Consider the following 16,567-nt stretch of genomic DNA (forward strand, 5'->3'; position numbering starts at 1 on the left):
TTGGGGTAACGGAGGAGGGTCCGCCCCCTTCCGTTATGAATAAATTGTACTGCCTATTCCTACTTCCTTACCATTTTCGTAATCTACACCCGAATACCTTTCATTTGAGTCCCATATTGTCATGATCGTCAAATAAACCTATTTTAAGGTGTTTTGGGGCCGGGGCGACCTCCCAGGTACTTGGACCCAACTTTTATTATGACATTCGTACTCTATTCTTGAATACCTTTCATTTGAATCCCATATTGTTCCGATTGGTCCACTTTTATTTTTGGGTAGTACTTTTGGGTTAAAAGGGAGGGTCCTCCCCATCACTCCCCTTTAAACCAAACGACATGAGTCGTAAAAGATTGGAAAACATACACAACTCAAACCATTTGAAATAAGTATTTTTGAGAAATTCAATGATGGAGGGTATAAAAAAGAGGGGGGGGGGGGAGGCGTACCCTCCTCCTTACCCTAATTTTCAGAAACGTCAGATCTCGGAGATGGGTGGTGCGATTTAAGCGAAATTTTGTGTGCTCTCATATAGTACCCTAAAAATAAAAATTTCGTATTCAAATTTCGGATGGGGTACCTAGGGGGGCTGCCCCACCCTAAAACCTACCAAATACATATTTAAACCAATCACGACAATATGGGTCTCAAATGAAAGGTATTTAGGATAAGAAAACGTATCTGATATCTAGTTGTCGGATTAAGTGCTAGGGGGACCACCCTAACCCCGAAAACACCCCTAAATCGGACATATTTACCGACCATGGCAATATGGGACTCAAATGAAAGGTATTTGCAAGTAGAATACGATTCTGATATCCAAATGTGGGGCCATGTTGCTGGGTGTCCACCCCTTTCCAAAAACACTCCCCAAACAGGACTTATTTAATGACCATGGTAATAAGGGGCTTAAATAAAAGGTATTTGAGTGTAGAATTCGGATCTGATATCAAAATATGGGACCAAGTGGGGGGCCGCCTCTCCCCATAAACCTCCCCCAAAGGGGACAAAATTACGACCATAGCAATATAGGGCTCAAACGAAAGGTCTTTGGGAGTAAAGCACGACTTTGATATTAATATTCGGGAAAAGTGTCTATGGGGCAACCCCACCCCACAAGACCACCCAAATAGGAAGTACAATATTTGCTGACTATTGCAATATGAGGCTCAAATAAGAGGGTTTTTAGAGTAGAACACGAATCCGATATATATTTTTAGGGCCAATTCACTGAGTGGCCGCCCATCCCCCAAAACACCCCAAACCAAGCCGGTCATGTTTGTCGACTATGGAAATATGGGGCTCAAATTAAAGGTATGTGGGAGTAGACCACGTATCTGATATCAACATAAAGGGCCAACTGTCTAGGGGACGTCCCACAACCATAACAACCCCCAAAGAGGACGTATTTGCTCATCAAGACAATTTAGGTCTTAAAGAGAGCGGAACTAAATATTTATAGTTTTTAGGGCCAATATCTCAAACTGGACATATTTGCTGACTTTTGCAATAAGGACCTTAAATGAGATTAGAAAACGAATTTGATATCCAATTTTGAGGCCAATGCCAAAATGGGGTTTAAATAAATGATGAGAATAGAGTATGTTGCTGATATATTTTCCGGGCTTAGTGTTTGGGGGACCACCCCAATCCCCAAAACACCCCTAAATCAGGCATACTTATCGACCATGTCAATGAGGAGCTTAAATGAAAGGTATTGGGTGGTAGAGAAAGAATTGATACCCATTTTCGGGACCAATTTTCTAGGGGTCTACCCCTTTCCCAAAATATCCCACAAAAAGCTATTGTTAGTGACCATCGCAAAATGGGGCTCAAATAAAGGTATTTGGGAGTAGAATACGAATTTGATATCCAAATGTAGGACCATGTAATTAGGGCATCACCCCTTTCCCACAACACCCCCAAAGGGAAACAATTTCTCGATCATGCCAATATGTGGCTCAAATGAAAGGTATTTGAGACTAGAAAACGAATTTGATAACCTATTTTGGGGCCATGTGTTTGGGGGACGCCTCATTCTGTAAACTCTTCTTAAGCCAATGGCAATATGGGGTTTAAATAAATGGTATTTGAGAGAAGAGCACATTGCTGATATTTTTTGAAGGCCAAGTATCTGGGGGACCGCTTCTCCCCCGAAATCACCACTAAATCAGACATCATGAGAATATCGGGCTGAAATTAAGTATTTTAAGAATAGAGTACACCTTACATCCAAACTTAAATTCGTAGACCAATAAAGATCATATGGGATTCAGATAAAGGCACTTATATTGTTAAACTGTTAGTCAAGTTAGCATAGTATTGGGTTGCCCAAAAAGTAATTGCGGATTTTTTAAAAGAAAGAACTTTAATCAAATATACTTTTTTACACTTTTTTTCTAAAGCAAGCTAAAAGTAACAGCTGATAACTGACAGAAGAAAGAATGCAATTACAGAGTCACAAGCTGTGAAAAATTTGTCAACGACGACTATATGAAAAATCCGCAATTACTTTTTGGGCAACCCAATATTTCACTAAAAGCTCTTTAGTGGTCGAAAATACAATAAATATTCCAATGAAACTTTGTTCCATATAAAGTAAAAGAAGGCGCAGCGGAGCAGGCCCGGGTCAGCTAGTTTTGTATAAATTTTTGGCAGAATCCATGGCGGTAGGTATCCAAAAATCGGTCCGGCCAAACTTAGCACGCTTTTACTTGTTTTATTATCACACATAACAAGTGGCACTGAGAAATAGTGAAAGAGAGTGTGTGGGAGAGAGCGAGCAAATATACCCCAACACTAAGTAGAGCGGACTTTGATGGGTGGACCTTTAAACTCACCTTATAGCCTAAATATGTTAATAGTACGGCTTCCGTTAGTGAGACTAAAGCTAAAATTAATTGAACAGCCCATAACACTGCGGGACGATTTACCCACAGTATCGCCTCCCAATTGATAATGGGTTTCTCCTGAAACTCCTCCTCGGTTAACTGTGCTGATGCTAAAAATTCCGTTTTATTGCTAACCGTACAGCCATAACTGAAATTGAGAAAAAAAGAGAAAATTTATAAGAAAAATTAAAAAAAAAACAAAAGAGACAAACAATTTTTGTTTTAAAACTTACCATGTGGCATATGTTGGATCTGTATCCGTTATCACACGTAATATATACAAAACACACGCTAATAACTTAAAAAATAAATCGGCTATTCGTATGCGTAAACCTGGAAGGATATAAAAAAGAATGCAAAAGAGATAGACAATGAAGTTTGATAAAAGTAAAAATTTTTGTGTTTAATACCACTAACAGCTAATTTCTGTTTATGTGTTTTTTTTTCTAGCTATTTGGTCGATTTTGTTTTCTAAGAATTATAGCCGTATTTTCTGGTTCAGTTGACATACAAACTATTTTCAGTTTATTGAAACTAAAATTAGATTTGCTTATATAAGCCGCATGCTCCCACAAACATTTATGGCTGACACGTGCTCTGACATGTCCATGTCTATGTTGCCCTTTAAATGTCTATATAAATGGCTTATATGCATAGGTATCCTTTATTCATTCTCTACAATACTAGCTTTAATACTTTCTAGCACAAAAACATAACATTCTGACCAATTGTATTCCATTAGGGATTCTTCTGCTATTCACAAACAGATGCTTACACAATGGTTATGAAGTTCTTTGCAAAAGGATTTTGTTCAGGTTATTTTCTTTGTTAAAATTATTAGCATTATGTTCACAAGAACGAAAGAGGATAACTAGGAAAATAAAGGACATAGCAAAAAAGTCATCATAAGTTTGTAATACTGTGTAAATTTTGTCTTAAGAACAAATGTCGATAAACATTTCCTGTAAAAAAAAAACTTTAAAGTAAACTCTATCAATATCATAGGCCCGTTCAAGAACTTAACTAGCGTGCATCAAAAATACGTATCTGTGCCAAAATTCAGCTCAATATCTCAATTTTTGAGGTCCGAAATCCATTCCAGTGTACGTCAGATCAAAAGATCGTCTCTCCATGTGTGTATTCGTCTGGACGGACAGACGTCGGGGCATTAGTCTGTTCATTCCCAAAATCCTACTGTTCGTTTATATACTTGTCTCTGTGTCCTTCGGTCTATCTGTCTGGCCGTCTGTCTGTTTTTATACCCTCCATCATAGAATGGGGGTATACTAATTTCGTCATCCTGTTTGTAATTCCTCGAAATATTCGTCTAAGACCCAATAAAGTATATATATATATTCTTGATCGTCATGACATTTTAAGTCGAACTAACCATGTCCGTCCGTCTGTCCGTTCGTACGTCTGTCTGTCGAAAGCACGCTAACTTTCGAAGGAGTTAAGCTAGCCGCTTGAAATTTTGCACAAATACTTTTTATTAGTGTAGGTCGGTTCAGATTGTAAATGGGCTATATCGGTGCACGTTTTGATATAGCTGCCATAAAAACCCGACCTGGGATCTTGACTTCTTGAGCCGCTAGAGGGCACAATTCTTATCCGATTTAACTGAAATCTTGCATGAGGTGTTTTGTTATGACTTCCAACAACTGTGCTAAGAATAGTTCAAATCGGTCCATAACCTGATATAGTTGCCATATATACCGATCTGCGATCTTGAATTCTTGAGCCTCCTAGAGAGCGCAATTCCTATCCGATTTGGCTGAAATTTTGCACTACGTGTTTTGTTATGACTTTTTTTTTTTTTTTTTTTTTTTTTTTTTTTACGTGTAACTTTTATTTTTATTTTTTTTTTTTTATTTATTTATTGATTTCTTTCAGTTTTACAATGACTTATATGATATATATATATAAATTCCCACGAAGCCATATCGGCTTGTCTGTAGGATGTATATCAGCCAAGCTGTAGTATATGTGTCTACATTAGTAGTATTATATATAAAAAAATATTAAAAAAGACAATGTTAATATAACAAATATCAAAATGGAAAAACAAGAATATTAATACAATTTTTTTTGTTTTTTTTTTTTTTTTTTTTTTTTTTAAATTTTTACAATTTTGGTTTAGATTGTGCACTTAGTTTACTATAAGGAACTTTTTTATCAATTTATTTCTTTCAAATTTATTGTTACTATTTACAATATTTTGTGGTAATTTATTTAAAAAGTATGGCAAGGTGACCTCTAAAGATAATTTGCCATAATCGTTCGAATACTTGGGTATTTCGTACTTTCCTGCGGACTTGCTACGAGTGTTTCTACTGTGGCTTATGCGTTTCAATATGGATGAATTGTTGAAGAATTCACGAGCTATAGTTGAATTGTAGATTCCGTCGATGTTAAGTATTTCTAGGATGTTATAAAGTTCTTTGCTTTGTGTGGGTGTTGAGTTGTTGTCCGTTGTTGTTTTACTTCTATTTTTGTATAAAAGCTTAACAAGCCTGTTTTGGTATGTTTGTAGTATTCTGCAGTTTTTTGACTTTCCCCACGCAGTTACGCCATGCCTCAGTTGAGATTCCACCAATGAGAAATATGCCTGTCTAAGCACAAAGTATGGCGCGCAATTGCTAAGGTGGTATAAAGCGAACATACATTTACGTAGCTGTTTTGATAGGTGTTCAATATGCACTTTCCATTTAAAGTTGTGATCTAAATGTACGCCTAGATATTTGTAAGTATCGACGAGTTCTATGGTTGTTTCACAATTATCAACTATAGTCCCAATATCTCCGAAAGTGCAAGATCGGTGAAGGCAATCGAAATTATGGAAAGTTATTTTTACATCAGTTTTTGGTACGTGTCTAGGTCTGATATGCATAATTTTGGTTTTGTTTGCGTTGATTATAAGGCCATTGTCGTGACACCATTTGCAAAGAATGTTCAGTTCATTCTGCATTACTATTTCAGCTTCTTTTAGGTTTTTATGTTCCACAAGAATTGCAGTGTCATCTGCATAAGAAAAAGCAGTGCTGTTTTTTAGCAGTTCAATCATCTCATTTGCATAGATTATGTACAATATCGGGCCTAATTTAGATCCTTGAGGTACTCCGAAATTGACTGGCTTTTGGTAACTCAATTCATTATCAATTTTAACTGTATATTGCCTACAGTTGAGATATTCCCTAAACCAATTTAGACAATTCCCTCTTATTCCACATTTTTCTAAAGTATTTAATAGCTGCACATGCGACAGCGTGTCAAAAGCCTTGCTGAAGTCAATGAATAGTGCTAGGCAGTGATGGCTTTTATTAAGATGCTTGTTTATGTGGTTTGAGAAATATCCAAGAAGCTGATTAATATTTTTCCCTTTTTGAAACCCGAACTGGAATTTGTTTATTATTTGATATTTTATCAGGAAATTGTTAAGTCTTCTGACTACAATTTCTTCCAAGACTTTCTCCAAGACTGGTAAAATCGATATTGGTCTATAATTACTTATATCGGATTTGCTTCCACTTTTAAATATAGGCCGTACGATTGCGGTTTTTAAAAGAGCAGGTACTGACGATTCTCTTAAACTCATGTTTACAAAAGCAGTTATAACAGTTGTTAGATAGCTAGCGTTAGATTTAATGTCTATAGATCTGATGCCGTCAATTCCAGCGGTTTTTCTTACATTCAAGGAATTTAGTATGTTAAATATTTCCTCCTCATTAGTGTCCTCCATGTACAATGTATTTTGTAGACAATTACTATTATATTGATAGGTTTTGATGTTGCACGTGTGTAATATTTTCTGGACATTATTTTCGAGAGAGTTGGCAAAATTATTTGCCAAGTTTTGTGCATTCCTCATCGGAAAATTTCTTTTAATGCTTGCATCAATGTTGTCAACACGTTTACCTGTGATTCTATTTATCAATTTCCATGTTTCACGAATGTTATTTCTGTTTTCTAAAAATTCATTGTAATTGTGCCTATTTTTGGCGTAAATAATCCTTTTGTTTAATTTATTATTGAATGTCTTGTAAATTTTTTCGTTGGTTTTATTATTTTTATTCTTTTGCCATTTTTTATGTAATTTATCTCTAATTTCGCACCACTTTACTATCTCCTCGTTAAGCCACGGATACGGATTGCGTTTATTTATTTGTTTTTTAGTGGTGTATTTGGAAAGATCATAAATAGTATTGAACTGGGCACAGATTTTATTAAATAGATCATCGGTACTATTCGATCCATTTAATATAGAAATCCAATTTGTGTTTTTTATTAGTTGATTCACTTTAGAAGTGTTGATGTTAGCTTTTGTTTCCCCCTGTTTATACTCATTGTTTGCTCTGTTTCTATCTCTTAAATGATCCATACATCCAAATATTGCATAGTGGTCAGCTATTGTTGCTTTGATTACTGCAGCATATGCTCTCTTTCTCTTTCCGTTGCATCTCATGAATAGATGGTCTATGCACGTTTTTGTATTGGTAATTTGGTCTTCTCTTGTTGGCTCTGCAACCATACATTTAAGTCCATGGGAAGAGAGGATTCCAAGATATTTTGTTGTGTTAGAATTTCTCTTTATTATATCAATATTTAGGTCTCCAATTAATATAATTTCATGCTTTTTATTTACATTGGTTAGATTTTCATCTAACTCTTTTAAAAAATGTTTTGTGTTTAAATGTGGTGGACGATAGATGGCAAATAAAGAAATACTTGGATTAGTTATATTATTAATGTCTATTCTCAATGCTTCTGCAAATTTCATATGTATGTTGATTTCATGATATTGAAGACTCTCCTTTATATATATGGCAATGCCGCCACCTCTTCCTTCTCTGTTCAGGAAAGAGGAATTAAAACCATCAATTTCATAAAAGGCATTCTCATCTCTCTTTATATTTATTTCTGATAAAATTATTAGATGCGTTTTATTAACTATTTCTTTTATGTAAGCTAGAAATGTACAAAAATGTTTTCGTAGCGAACGTATGTTTACGTGAAGAATACTAATAGGATAATTCATTAATTCACTTTTTATTTCATTAAAATTATTTAGAGTTTCGTATTCGTAGTTCATGATGTAGGTTTTATTCAACTTCTCGATAGTTTTTTTTTTCTACTTATTTATTGTTTTTTTTTTTTTTTTTTTTTTTTTTTTGTGTTATTTTTCGATTTATTGTTATGTTTTTTAACTATTTTCTTTTTTATTATTATAATTATATTTGCCGCAAATAAAAATTCTTGGCTTACTTATCGTTTTGTCTCTTTTATAATATCGCTGTACAAGAACTTTTCACAGTTTTTAAAAATTGTTTTTATTACACCTGGTAAAAGCTATTTTTTTAATACACATTTATTTAACTTGATTCGGTTATTAGTTCCAACTCTGATGCATTATTAATTATTATAAAGGAAGAATTTTCATTTCTGCGAGCATAAATGTGCCCATTTCGCACCCAAACAAATTTCCATCCATTTTCTTTGGCCTTTGTTTTTGCGGCCCATAAAATTTGTCTATTGTGCGGTGTAAGTTCATCATTTATGTATATGTATCCTCCACAGTCGCTGTTTTCTTCTTCTCTCAACACGCTTGCTTGTATGCGATGACCCTTTAGTTTACCCATAAACTCTTTTTTCTTGTTCAGAGATGCAAATTCCACAACAACTTTTTTCTTGCGCTTTATTTTATACATTTTACTAATGTGTTCTGCACTCATATCCACGCCGAGAGCATCAGTTATTCTCTTAACAATAACTTCAGGCTCTGTTTCCATGTTCTCTACATTGTTAATTTCAATATTTTTTTCTAATGCTTTTTGTTCAAGTTGTTGTAATCGTTTTGTAAGTTCACCAATTTGTACCGTTTTCTCTTGGTCTTTCTTTTGCAGTTCAGACACTTGTGCTGCAATAGTCGCTACGTTTCGGTTCATCTCGGCTAATGCAGAGTCCATATGCGACTTCAGATCAGCACTTAGCGATGCCATGCTCGTTACGATCTGCTGCAAGCTGCTTTTTAAGTCGACCATGCCCGTTTTGAGTTCGGATATGTCGTTTTGTTGATATGTAGATGTTGTCTCAGTTTCTTTAAAACGTTTGGTGTTGTTGTTGACAGTCTCATCATCAACTCGTTGCTGCTTTTGTTGTTTCTCATTGTTGGCTTGACATTCTGCTAGATTTCTGTTTGGAGATTCGTTGTTTTGATTTGTGTTGCTCTCCCCAAAGACAAAGGTTTTGTAAGTGTTGTTGGGGGATTTCCTTGGTTTACAGACATGGCATTTCCAATCATTTTTTTTTGTTTGGCTCATACTGGCGTGAGAATTCTCTGATAAAGAACAACAAGGGCTGAAGTGAAAATTGCGATTGCAATGATAACACCGAACATATTGGATTGTTGATATCGGCAGAGAGCATTGAGCACAATGATTACACGGCACTTGGAGTTGAGGCATTTTGAAACACTTGCTTTCCGCAAAATACAATGAAATAATTACTTTTAAGAGTGTTCTTAAGAGAAATAAAAACGTTTCTTATGTAGTCGAAAAAATACAAAAAATTGAAAAAATCTGTGCGCTTAGCTTTACAACACGACCGTTGGCTATGACTGCTACAGCTCGACTTCCAACAACTGTACTAAGTATGGTTCAAATCGGTCCATAACCGACATGGGATCTTGACTTCTTGAGCCTCTAAAGGGCGCTAGTATCATCCAATTTGGCTGAAATTTTGTACATCGGCTTCTCTCATGAGAACATAACATACGTGTCGAAAATGGCATGAATCGGTTTATAGCCTAATGCAGCTCCTCTATAAACCGATCTTCCAATTTTACTACTTCAGCCCATAAAGTGCGCAATTCTTACTAGATTTGGCTTAAATTTTACACAATGACTTCTACTATGGTCTCCAATATACAGTTCAATTATGGACCACTACTTGAAATTATTCCAATAACACAGCATTTCTTTTCTTTTATCCTTTGTTTGCCTAAAAAGAGATACTGTGGCAAGAGCTCGACAAATGCGATCCATGGTGGAGGGTATATAACATTCGGCCCGGCCGAGCCTAGCACGCTTTTACTTGTTCTATCTCTGTGTTCGTTCGTCTGTCTGTCTGTCCATCTGTTCGTCTGTTTGTCTGTCCTTCTGTCTGTTCATCCGTTTAGCCGTTCTTCTATCTATCTGTGTGTCTGTCACCCTGTTTGCCCGTTTGTTTGTCCGTTTGTTTGTCCGTTTGTTTAACCGTCCGTCTGTCGGCCTGTCTAACCGTTTGTCTGTCGGCCTGTCTGTCCGTCAGCCTGTCAATCTGTCCGTCTGTCTGTCCATCTGTCTGTCCATCTGTTCGTCTGCCTACACGTCTGTCTGTACGTCTTTTCGTCGGTTCGTCTGTCTGTCTATCCGTCTGTCTGTCCGTCTGTCTGTCCGTCTGTCTGTCCGTCTGTCTGTCCGTCTGTCTGTCCGTCTGTCTGTCTGTCTGTCCGTCTGTCTGTCTGTCCGTCTGTCTGTCCGTCTGTCTGTCCGTCTGTCTGTCCGTCTGTCTGTCCGTCTGTCTGTCCGTCTGTCTGTCCGTCTGTCTGTCCGTCTGTCTGTCCGTCTGTCTGTCCGTCTGTCCGTCTGTCTGTCCGTCTGTCTGTCCGTCTGTCCGTCTGTCTGTCCGTCTGTCTGTCCGTCTGTCTGTCTGTCTGTCCGTCTGTCTGTCCGTCTGTCTGTCCGTCTGTCTGTCCGTCTGTCTGTCCGTCTGTCTGTCCGTCTGTCTGTCCGTCTGTCTGTCCGTCTGTCTGTCCGTCTGTCTGTCCGTCTGTCTGTCCGTCTGTCTGTCCGTCTGTCTGTCCGTCTGTCTGTCCGTCTGTCTGTCCGTCTGTCTGTCCGTCTGTCTGTCCGTCTGTCTGTCCGTCTGTCTGTCCGTCTGTCTGTCCGTCTGTCTGTCCGTCTGTCTGTCCGTCTGTCTGTCCGTCTGTCTGTCCGTCTGTCTGTCTGTCCGTCTGTCTGTCCGTCTGTCTGTCTGTCCGTCTGTCTGTCCGTCTGTCTGTCCGTCTGTCTGTCCGTCTGTCTATCCGTCTGTCTGTCTGTCCGTCTGTCCGTCTGTCTGTCCGTCTGTCTGTCTGTCCGTCTGCCTGTCCGTCTGTCTGTCCGTCTGTCTGTCTGTCTGTCCGTCTGTCCGTCTGTCCGTCTGTCTATCTGGCTGTCCGTCTGTTTGTCTGTCTGTCTGTCCGTCTGTCTGTCTGTCCATTTGTCTGTCCATATGCTTGTCCATCTGTCTGTCTGTCCGTCCGTGTGTCTGGCTGTCTGCCTGTCCGTTTGTCTTTCTGCCCATATGTTTGTCCATCAATCTATCTGCCTGTCCGTCTGTCTTTCTGTCCATATGTTTGTCCATCTGTCTGTCGGTCAGCCTATCAAACCGTTTGTCTGTTTTATGTCCGCCTGTCTGTCCGTCCATGTATCCTTCTATGTGTCCGTCCATGTGTCCCTCTTTCCGTCTGTTTGTCCGTATGTCCGTTTGAGCTGGATAAGTTTTTCAACCGGCGGAATCGGACCATATTTGGACACACCTGTCATAAATACCGATGTTCCGAATAAGGTTCTTGCGCCCACAAATGGGCGCCGCTCATTTCAACTCAACAACAGTGCATCGATGAACTTAATTCAATAGTTGACGATAAAGCTCCATCAAGGACCAGTGTTTATAGATGGTATGGTGAATTCAACCGAGGTCGTAGTTCACTCCAAGACGACTTTCGTGAAGGTTGTCCAAAATCAGTTGTTGTTCCAAAAACCATTGATGCTGTGCACCAACTCATATTGCACGATCGTCATGTGACCTATCGTGAGATTGAGACAACCTTAGGCATTAGTGGGACCGAAACATTGATTTGATGATAGTCCTGACTTGGCACCGAATGACTTCCTTTTATTCCCGTACGTAAAAACAAAATGAGAGGTCAACATTTTTCGACACCTGAAGAAGCGTTTGATGCGTTCAGAATGCATGTTTTTGAGATACCTCAATCAGAGTGGCAAAAGTGTTTAGACATTTGGTTCAAACGCATGCAAAAGTGAATAGATCTTAATGGGGAATATTTTGAAAAACAATAAAGCGATTTTTGATGATTAATAATTGTTTTTGTTCTAGAAGGCAACTTTTGTATTATCCGATTTTGCTGAAATGAGGAAGAGTGTTTTGGTTTTAGACACCTTCACGTCTATGGTAAATATTGTTGAGATTGGCCTAATGAATGTATTTAAAATGTCATATTTTTTATACGAAATTTCGGTGAAATTTGGAATAGTGGCTTAAGTCCCTAAATGTTTCCAAATATGGTCCAATCTTGACCATCTTCATTATGGAAATGTGGGGTTCTAATACCACAACACCCCACCCCTTAACTTCCTTTGTGAATATGGTCGACATTGCACCATATTTGGAAATAGCAGCCCTTTAGACCGATTTAACGATTTGGAAACTTAATCCCATAAAGAGCACATTTTCATCTGATTTCACTGAAACTTGGAATGGCGCATCGAATCGCCATTCGTGCCGACAACAGCTCATGCCGAAACATTTTTTTTGGATATAGCGGAACATGAAGTGTGTTGAACCCTTCTTATTTTTGCTGAATATGTGTATGTACATCGGAACATAATTGGATATAGCTGCCATATATACCGATCTTCTGATATCGGTATCGGTTTCTTAAAATGAGCGTTTGTTACCCGATGCTGTTGGAATTTAGCATGGCTTGGGGTGGGCCAATGATACTTGGACACAAAATTATTTATTCACATATTCGTACTCTTCCCCCTACACCTCTAATTTAAGTATCAATGCTTATGATATTCTCAATATTGTTGCTCAAATGTTTAAAGAAAATCTTAAACGGAAATTTAATCCATATTAAACTGATTGCTAAGCTGAAAATAGTTTCATTATGCCTTATAAAGCTTCCTAATGGTGATTACTACACCCGAAACTGGCATTACAACATCTAATATAGAACGTTATGTAAAAGTTACAACGGTATGCATAAAATAGTAGTTTTCTTTTTTATGATATACTCACTTGATCTCTGATTCTTAATGAAGTATAGTTGCAGTCTTTCTTTGAATGTATTTTCATTTACATAGTATTCCACACGTACTCTGTAAATGAGAAAAAAAGAAGAAAAAATTATATTAGAAAATTAATTAAACATACACACACACACACACACATACACACACATTTACACACTTCCCAAAAGAAGGTGAGAGAATTTAATAACAAGGTTAAGAGTCTTAAGTAGCGGTGAACATTTCATAACAGTATGAATAGCACAAGGTCTTAATGTTATTAAATAAATGCATATAGAATTAAAATTGAATTACTCTCATAAGATGAGAAATCCTAATACACATTCTAGCTTATCGGTGTACCTGTTTCGCACCAGATTTTTAGGATTAAATCTTCGAACATATTCATAAAGAAATTTAAACATCTTTTGTTGAGCTTTAGCAATTTCCTTATGGCTGCAATTTTATGATTGCTTGTAGCTGCATTGTTCACCTGCGTTCTTGGAGAATTTTCTCCATAAAAACTTCATACAATTTATGCACTATGCCATAAAAAACTACAAATTCTTTATGAGAAACTAAACTTGGTCGCCATATAAAAATCTATAAGGAAAATCAAATTAATACAAGCAAACAGTTTCTATATAAAATGGCTGAGAGAAGATGGGGAAAGATGGTAATAGGAGGAGTAAATTTAAATTTTTATGAAACATTCTTATATAGACAATTTAATGACAGATTCTAATGATATTTTTATGTATGTCCATAGTGGAATGGGGCGGCGGTGTAGATATACACCATTTATTCAAATTACCCTAACCTGTACACTCCTTTGTATGATAGGGGAATATAGGTTGCCAAGGAAGTGTTACCAATTTGCTTTACCACATTTCTTTTGGTGTGAAAGTGTTTGTTATTAATTCAAACGACAGAAATGTGTGGAAGTAATCCAAATTAAGAATCCATTCAATATTGCTCGATATGACCACCTTTGACTGTGAGTATTGCTCTGAACAGTTGAAATACACCTTCAAAGGATGGGGGAATACTCATTTTGTCAGGACAATCTAGCTATGTATGTCCGTCTGCCCGTCTGTCTGTTGAAATCACAGCGCAGTCTTTTAAAATGGAGATATTGGGTTGCGCAAAAAGTAATTGCGGATTTTTTAAAAGAAAGTAAATGCATTTGTAATAAAACTTAGAATGAACTTTAATCAAATATACTTTTTTTACACTTCTTTCTAAAGCAAGCTAAAAGTAACAGCTGATAACTGATAGAAGAAAGAATGCAATTACAGAGTCACAAGCTGTGAAAAAATTTGTCAACGTCGACTATATGAAAAATCCGCAATTACTTTTTGGGCAACCCAATATTAAGCAGAAATTTCACACAGATTTTTATACCCACCACCGAAGGTTGGTGTCACTCCGTTTGCAACACATCGAAATATCCATTTCCGATCCTATAAAATATATATATATTCTTGATCAGCGTAAAAATCTAAGACGATCTAGACAAGTCCGCCCGTCTGTCTGTTGAAATCACGCTACAATCTTTAAAAATAGAGAGATATTGAGCTGAAACTTTGCACAGATTCATTTTTTGTCCATAAGCAGGTTAAGTTCGAAGATGGGCTATATCGGACTATATCTTGATATAGCCCCCATATAGACCGATCCGCCGATTTAGGGTCTTAGGCTCATAAAAGCCACATTTATTATCCGATATTGTTGAAATTTAGGACTGTGAGTTGTGTTAGGGCCTTCGACATTCTTATTCAATTTGGCCCAAATCGGTCTAGATTTGGATATAGCTGTCATATAGAGCGATCTCTGTCATATAGACCGATCTCTCGATTTAAGGTTTTGGGTCCATAAAAGGCGCATTTATTGTCCGATTTTGCCAAAATTTGGAACAGTGAGTTGTGTTAGGCTAGTCGATATCCCACTTCAATTTGGCCCAGATCGGTCCAGATTTGGATATAGCTGCCATATAGACCGGCCTCTCGATTTAAGATCTTGTGCCCATAAATGTCGCATTTAAAGGGTGATTTTTTTGAGGTTAGGATTTTCATGCATTAGTATTTGACAGATCACGTGGGATTTCAGACATGGTGTCAAAGAGAAAGATGCTCAGTATGCTTTGACATTTCATCATGAATAGACTTACTAACGAGCAACGCTTGCAAATCATTGAATTTTATTACCAAAATCAGTGTTCGGTTCGAAATGTGTTCAAATTTTGACAAATTTTGTTCAGCGATGAGGCTCATTTCTGGTTGAATGGCTACGTAAATAAGCAAAATTGCCGCATTTGGAGTGAAGAGCAACCGGAAGCCGTTCAAGAACTGCCCATGCATCCCGAAAAATGCACTGTTTGGTGTGGTTTGTACGCTGGTGGAATCATTGGACCGTATTTTTTCAAAGATGCTGTTGGACGCAACGTTACGGTGAATGAACACATTTCGAACCGAACACTGATGTTGGTAATAAAATTCAATGATTTGCAAGCGTTGCTCGTTAGTAAGTCTATTCATGATGAAATGTCAAAGCATACTGAGCATCTTTCTCTTTGACACCATGTCTGAAATCCCACGTGATCTGTCAAATACTAATGCATGAAAATCCTAACCTCAAAAAAATCACCCTTTATTATCCGATTTCGCCGAAATATGGGACAGTGAGTTATGTTAGGCTCTTCAACAACTTTCTGCAATTTGGCCCAGATTGGTCCAGATTCGTAGATAGCTGCCATATAGACCGATCGCTCGATTTAAGGTCTTGGACCCATAAGCAGTTATTGTCCGATTTCGCCTATGTTTGGGACATTGACTTATGTTAGACTTTTCGACATCCGTGTCGTATACCAGATCGGTCTATATTTGGATATGGCTACCAAAGAGACCAAGATTTTGTTCTGAAAAATTGAACAATGATTTGTACTCATTAGACCTCGCAATATCCGTGACCAATTTGGGGCAAACCGAACCATATTTAGCTGCTATGGGGGCATAGATTATGCATTTCTCACCGGAATATGGTGAAAGGTGCTTTACATATATACCCGAGGTGGTGGGTATCCAAAGTTCTGCCCGGCCGAACTTAACGCCTTTTTACTTGTTTTCTTTGTCTATAGGCAAGTTGGAGGCCACCAAGGAGCAGAGGTTGGTATGCCCGCCTATGACAGCGAGCACCTGGGTTCAATTCTTGGCGCAAACATCAGAAAAATTTTCAGCGGTGGTTATCCCCTTATTAGTGCTGGCTACATTTGTGAGGTATCCTGCCATGTTAAAACTTCTCTTCCAAGTGGTGTCGCTATGCGTTGAGCCGTTCGGACTCGGCATAGAAAAGGAGGCCCCTTATCATTGTGCTTAAACCTTAATCGGAATGCACTCATTGATATGAAAGAAGTATCCCCTGTTCCTAAATGGAATGTTTATGGGAAATTTAGTAGTTGTAGTATAGGCAGGTTTAGATCGAAGCTGTTTTTGTACCGGACTGCATCCTGATAAAGCCCACATATAGACTTATCTGACGCTTAAGGGCCTTCGGCCTATAAAATCATAAAATCAGCATTTATTTTCCAATTTGACAAGTTGTGTTGCACCCTTCAACATATTACCC

General features: G+C 37.6%; 1 protein-coding gene across 4 annotated transcripts in view; it reads right to left on the reverse strand.

Annotated features, from left to right (window-relative positions):
• The window catches only part of LOC106086502 (potassium channel subfamily T member 1), a 692,064-nt gene that overhangs the window by 94,086 nt on the left and 581,411 nt on the right, over positions 1-16,567 (reverse strand). For all 4 annotated transcript variants that reach the window (XM_059370099.1, XM_059370100.1, XM_059370101.1 and 1 more), the window contains exons 2-4: positions 12,954-13,033; positions 3,122-3,221; positions 2,838-3,036 (exon numbers count right to left, since the gene is read on the reverse strand). In XM_059370099.1, the coding sequence (XP_059226082.1) occupies positions 2,838-3,036; positions 3,122-3,221; positions 12,954-13,033 (379 nt within the window). The remainder of the gene's footprint in view (positions 1-2,837; positions 3,037-3,121; positions 3,222-12,953; positions 13,034-16,567) is intronic.

The sequence above is a fragment of the Stomoxys calcitrans genome, chromosome 5 (genome assembly GCF_963082655.1).
Source record: "Stomoxys calcitrans chromosome 5, idStoCalc2.1, whole genome shotgun sequence".
Lineage (NCBI taxonomy): Eukaryota > Metazoa > Arthropoda > Insecta > Diptera > Muscidae > Stomoxys > Stomoxys calcitrans.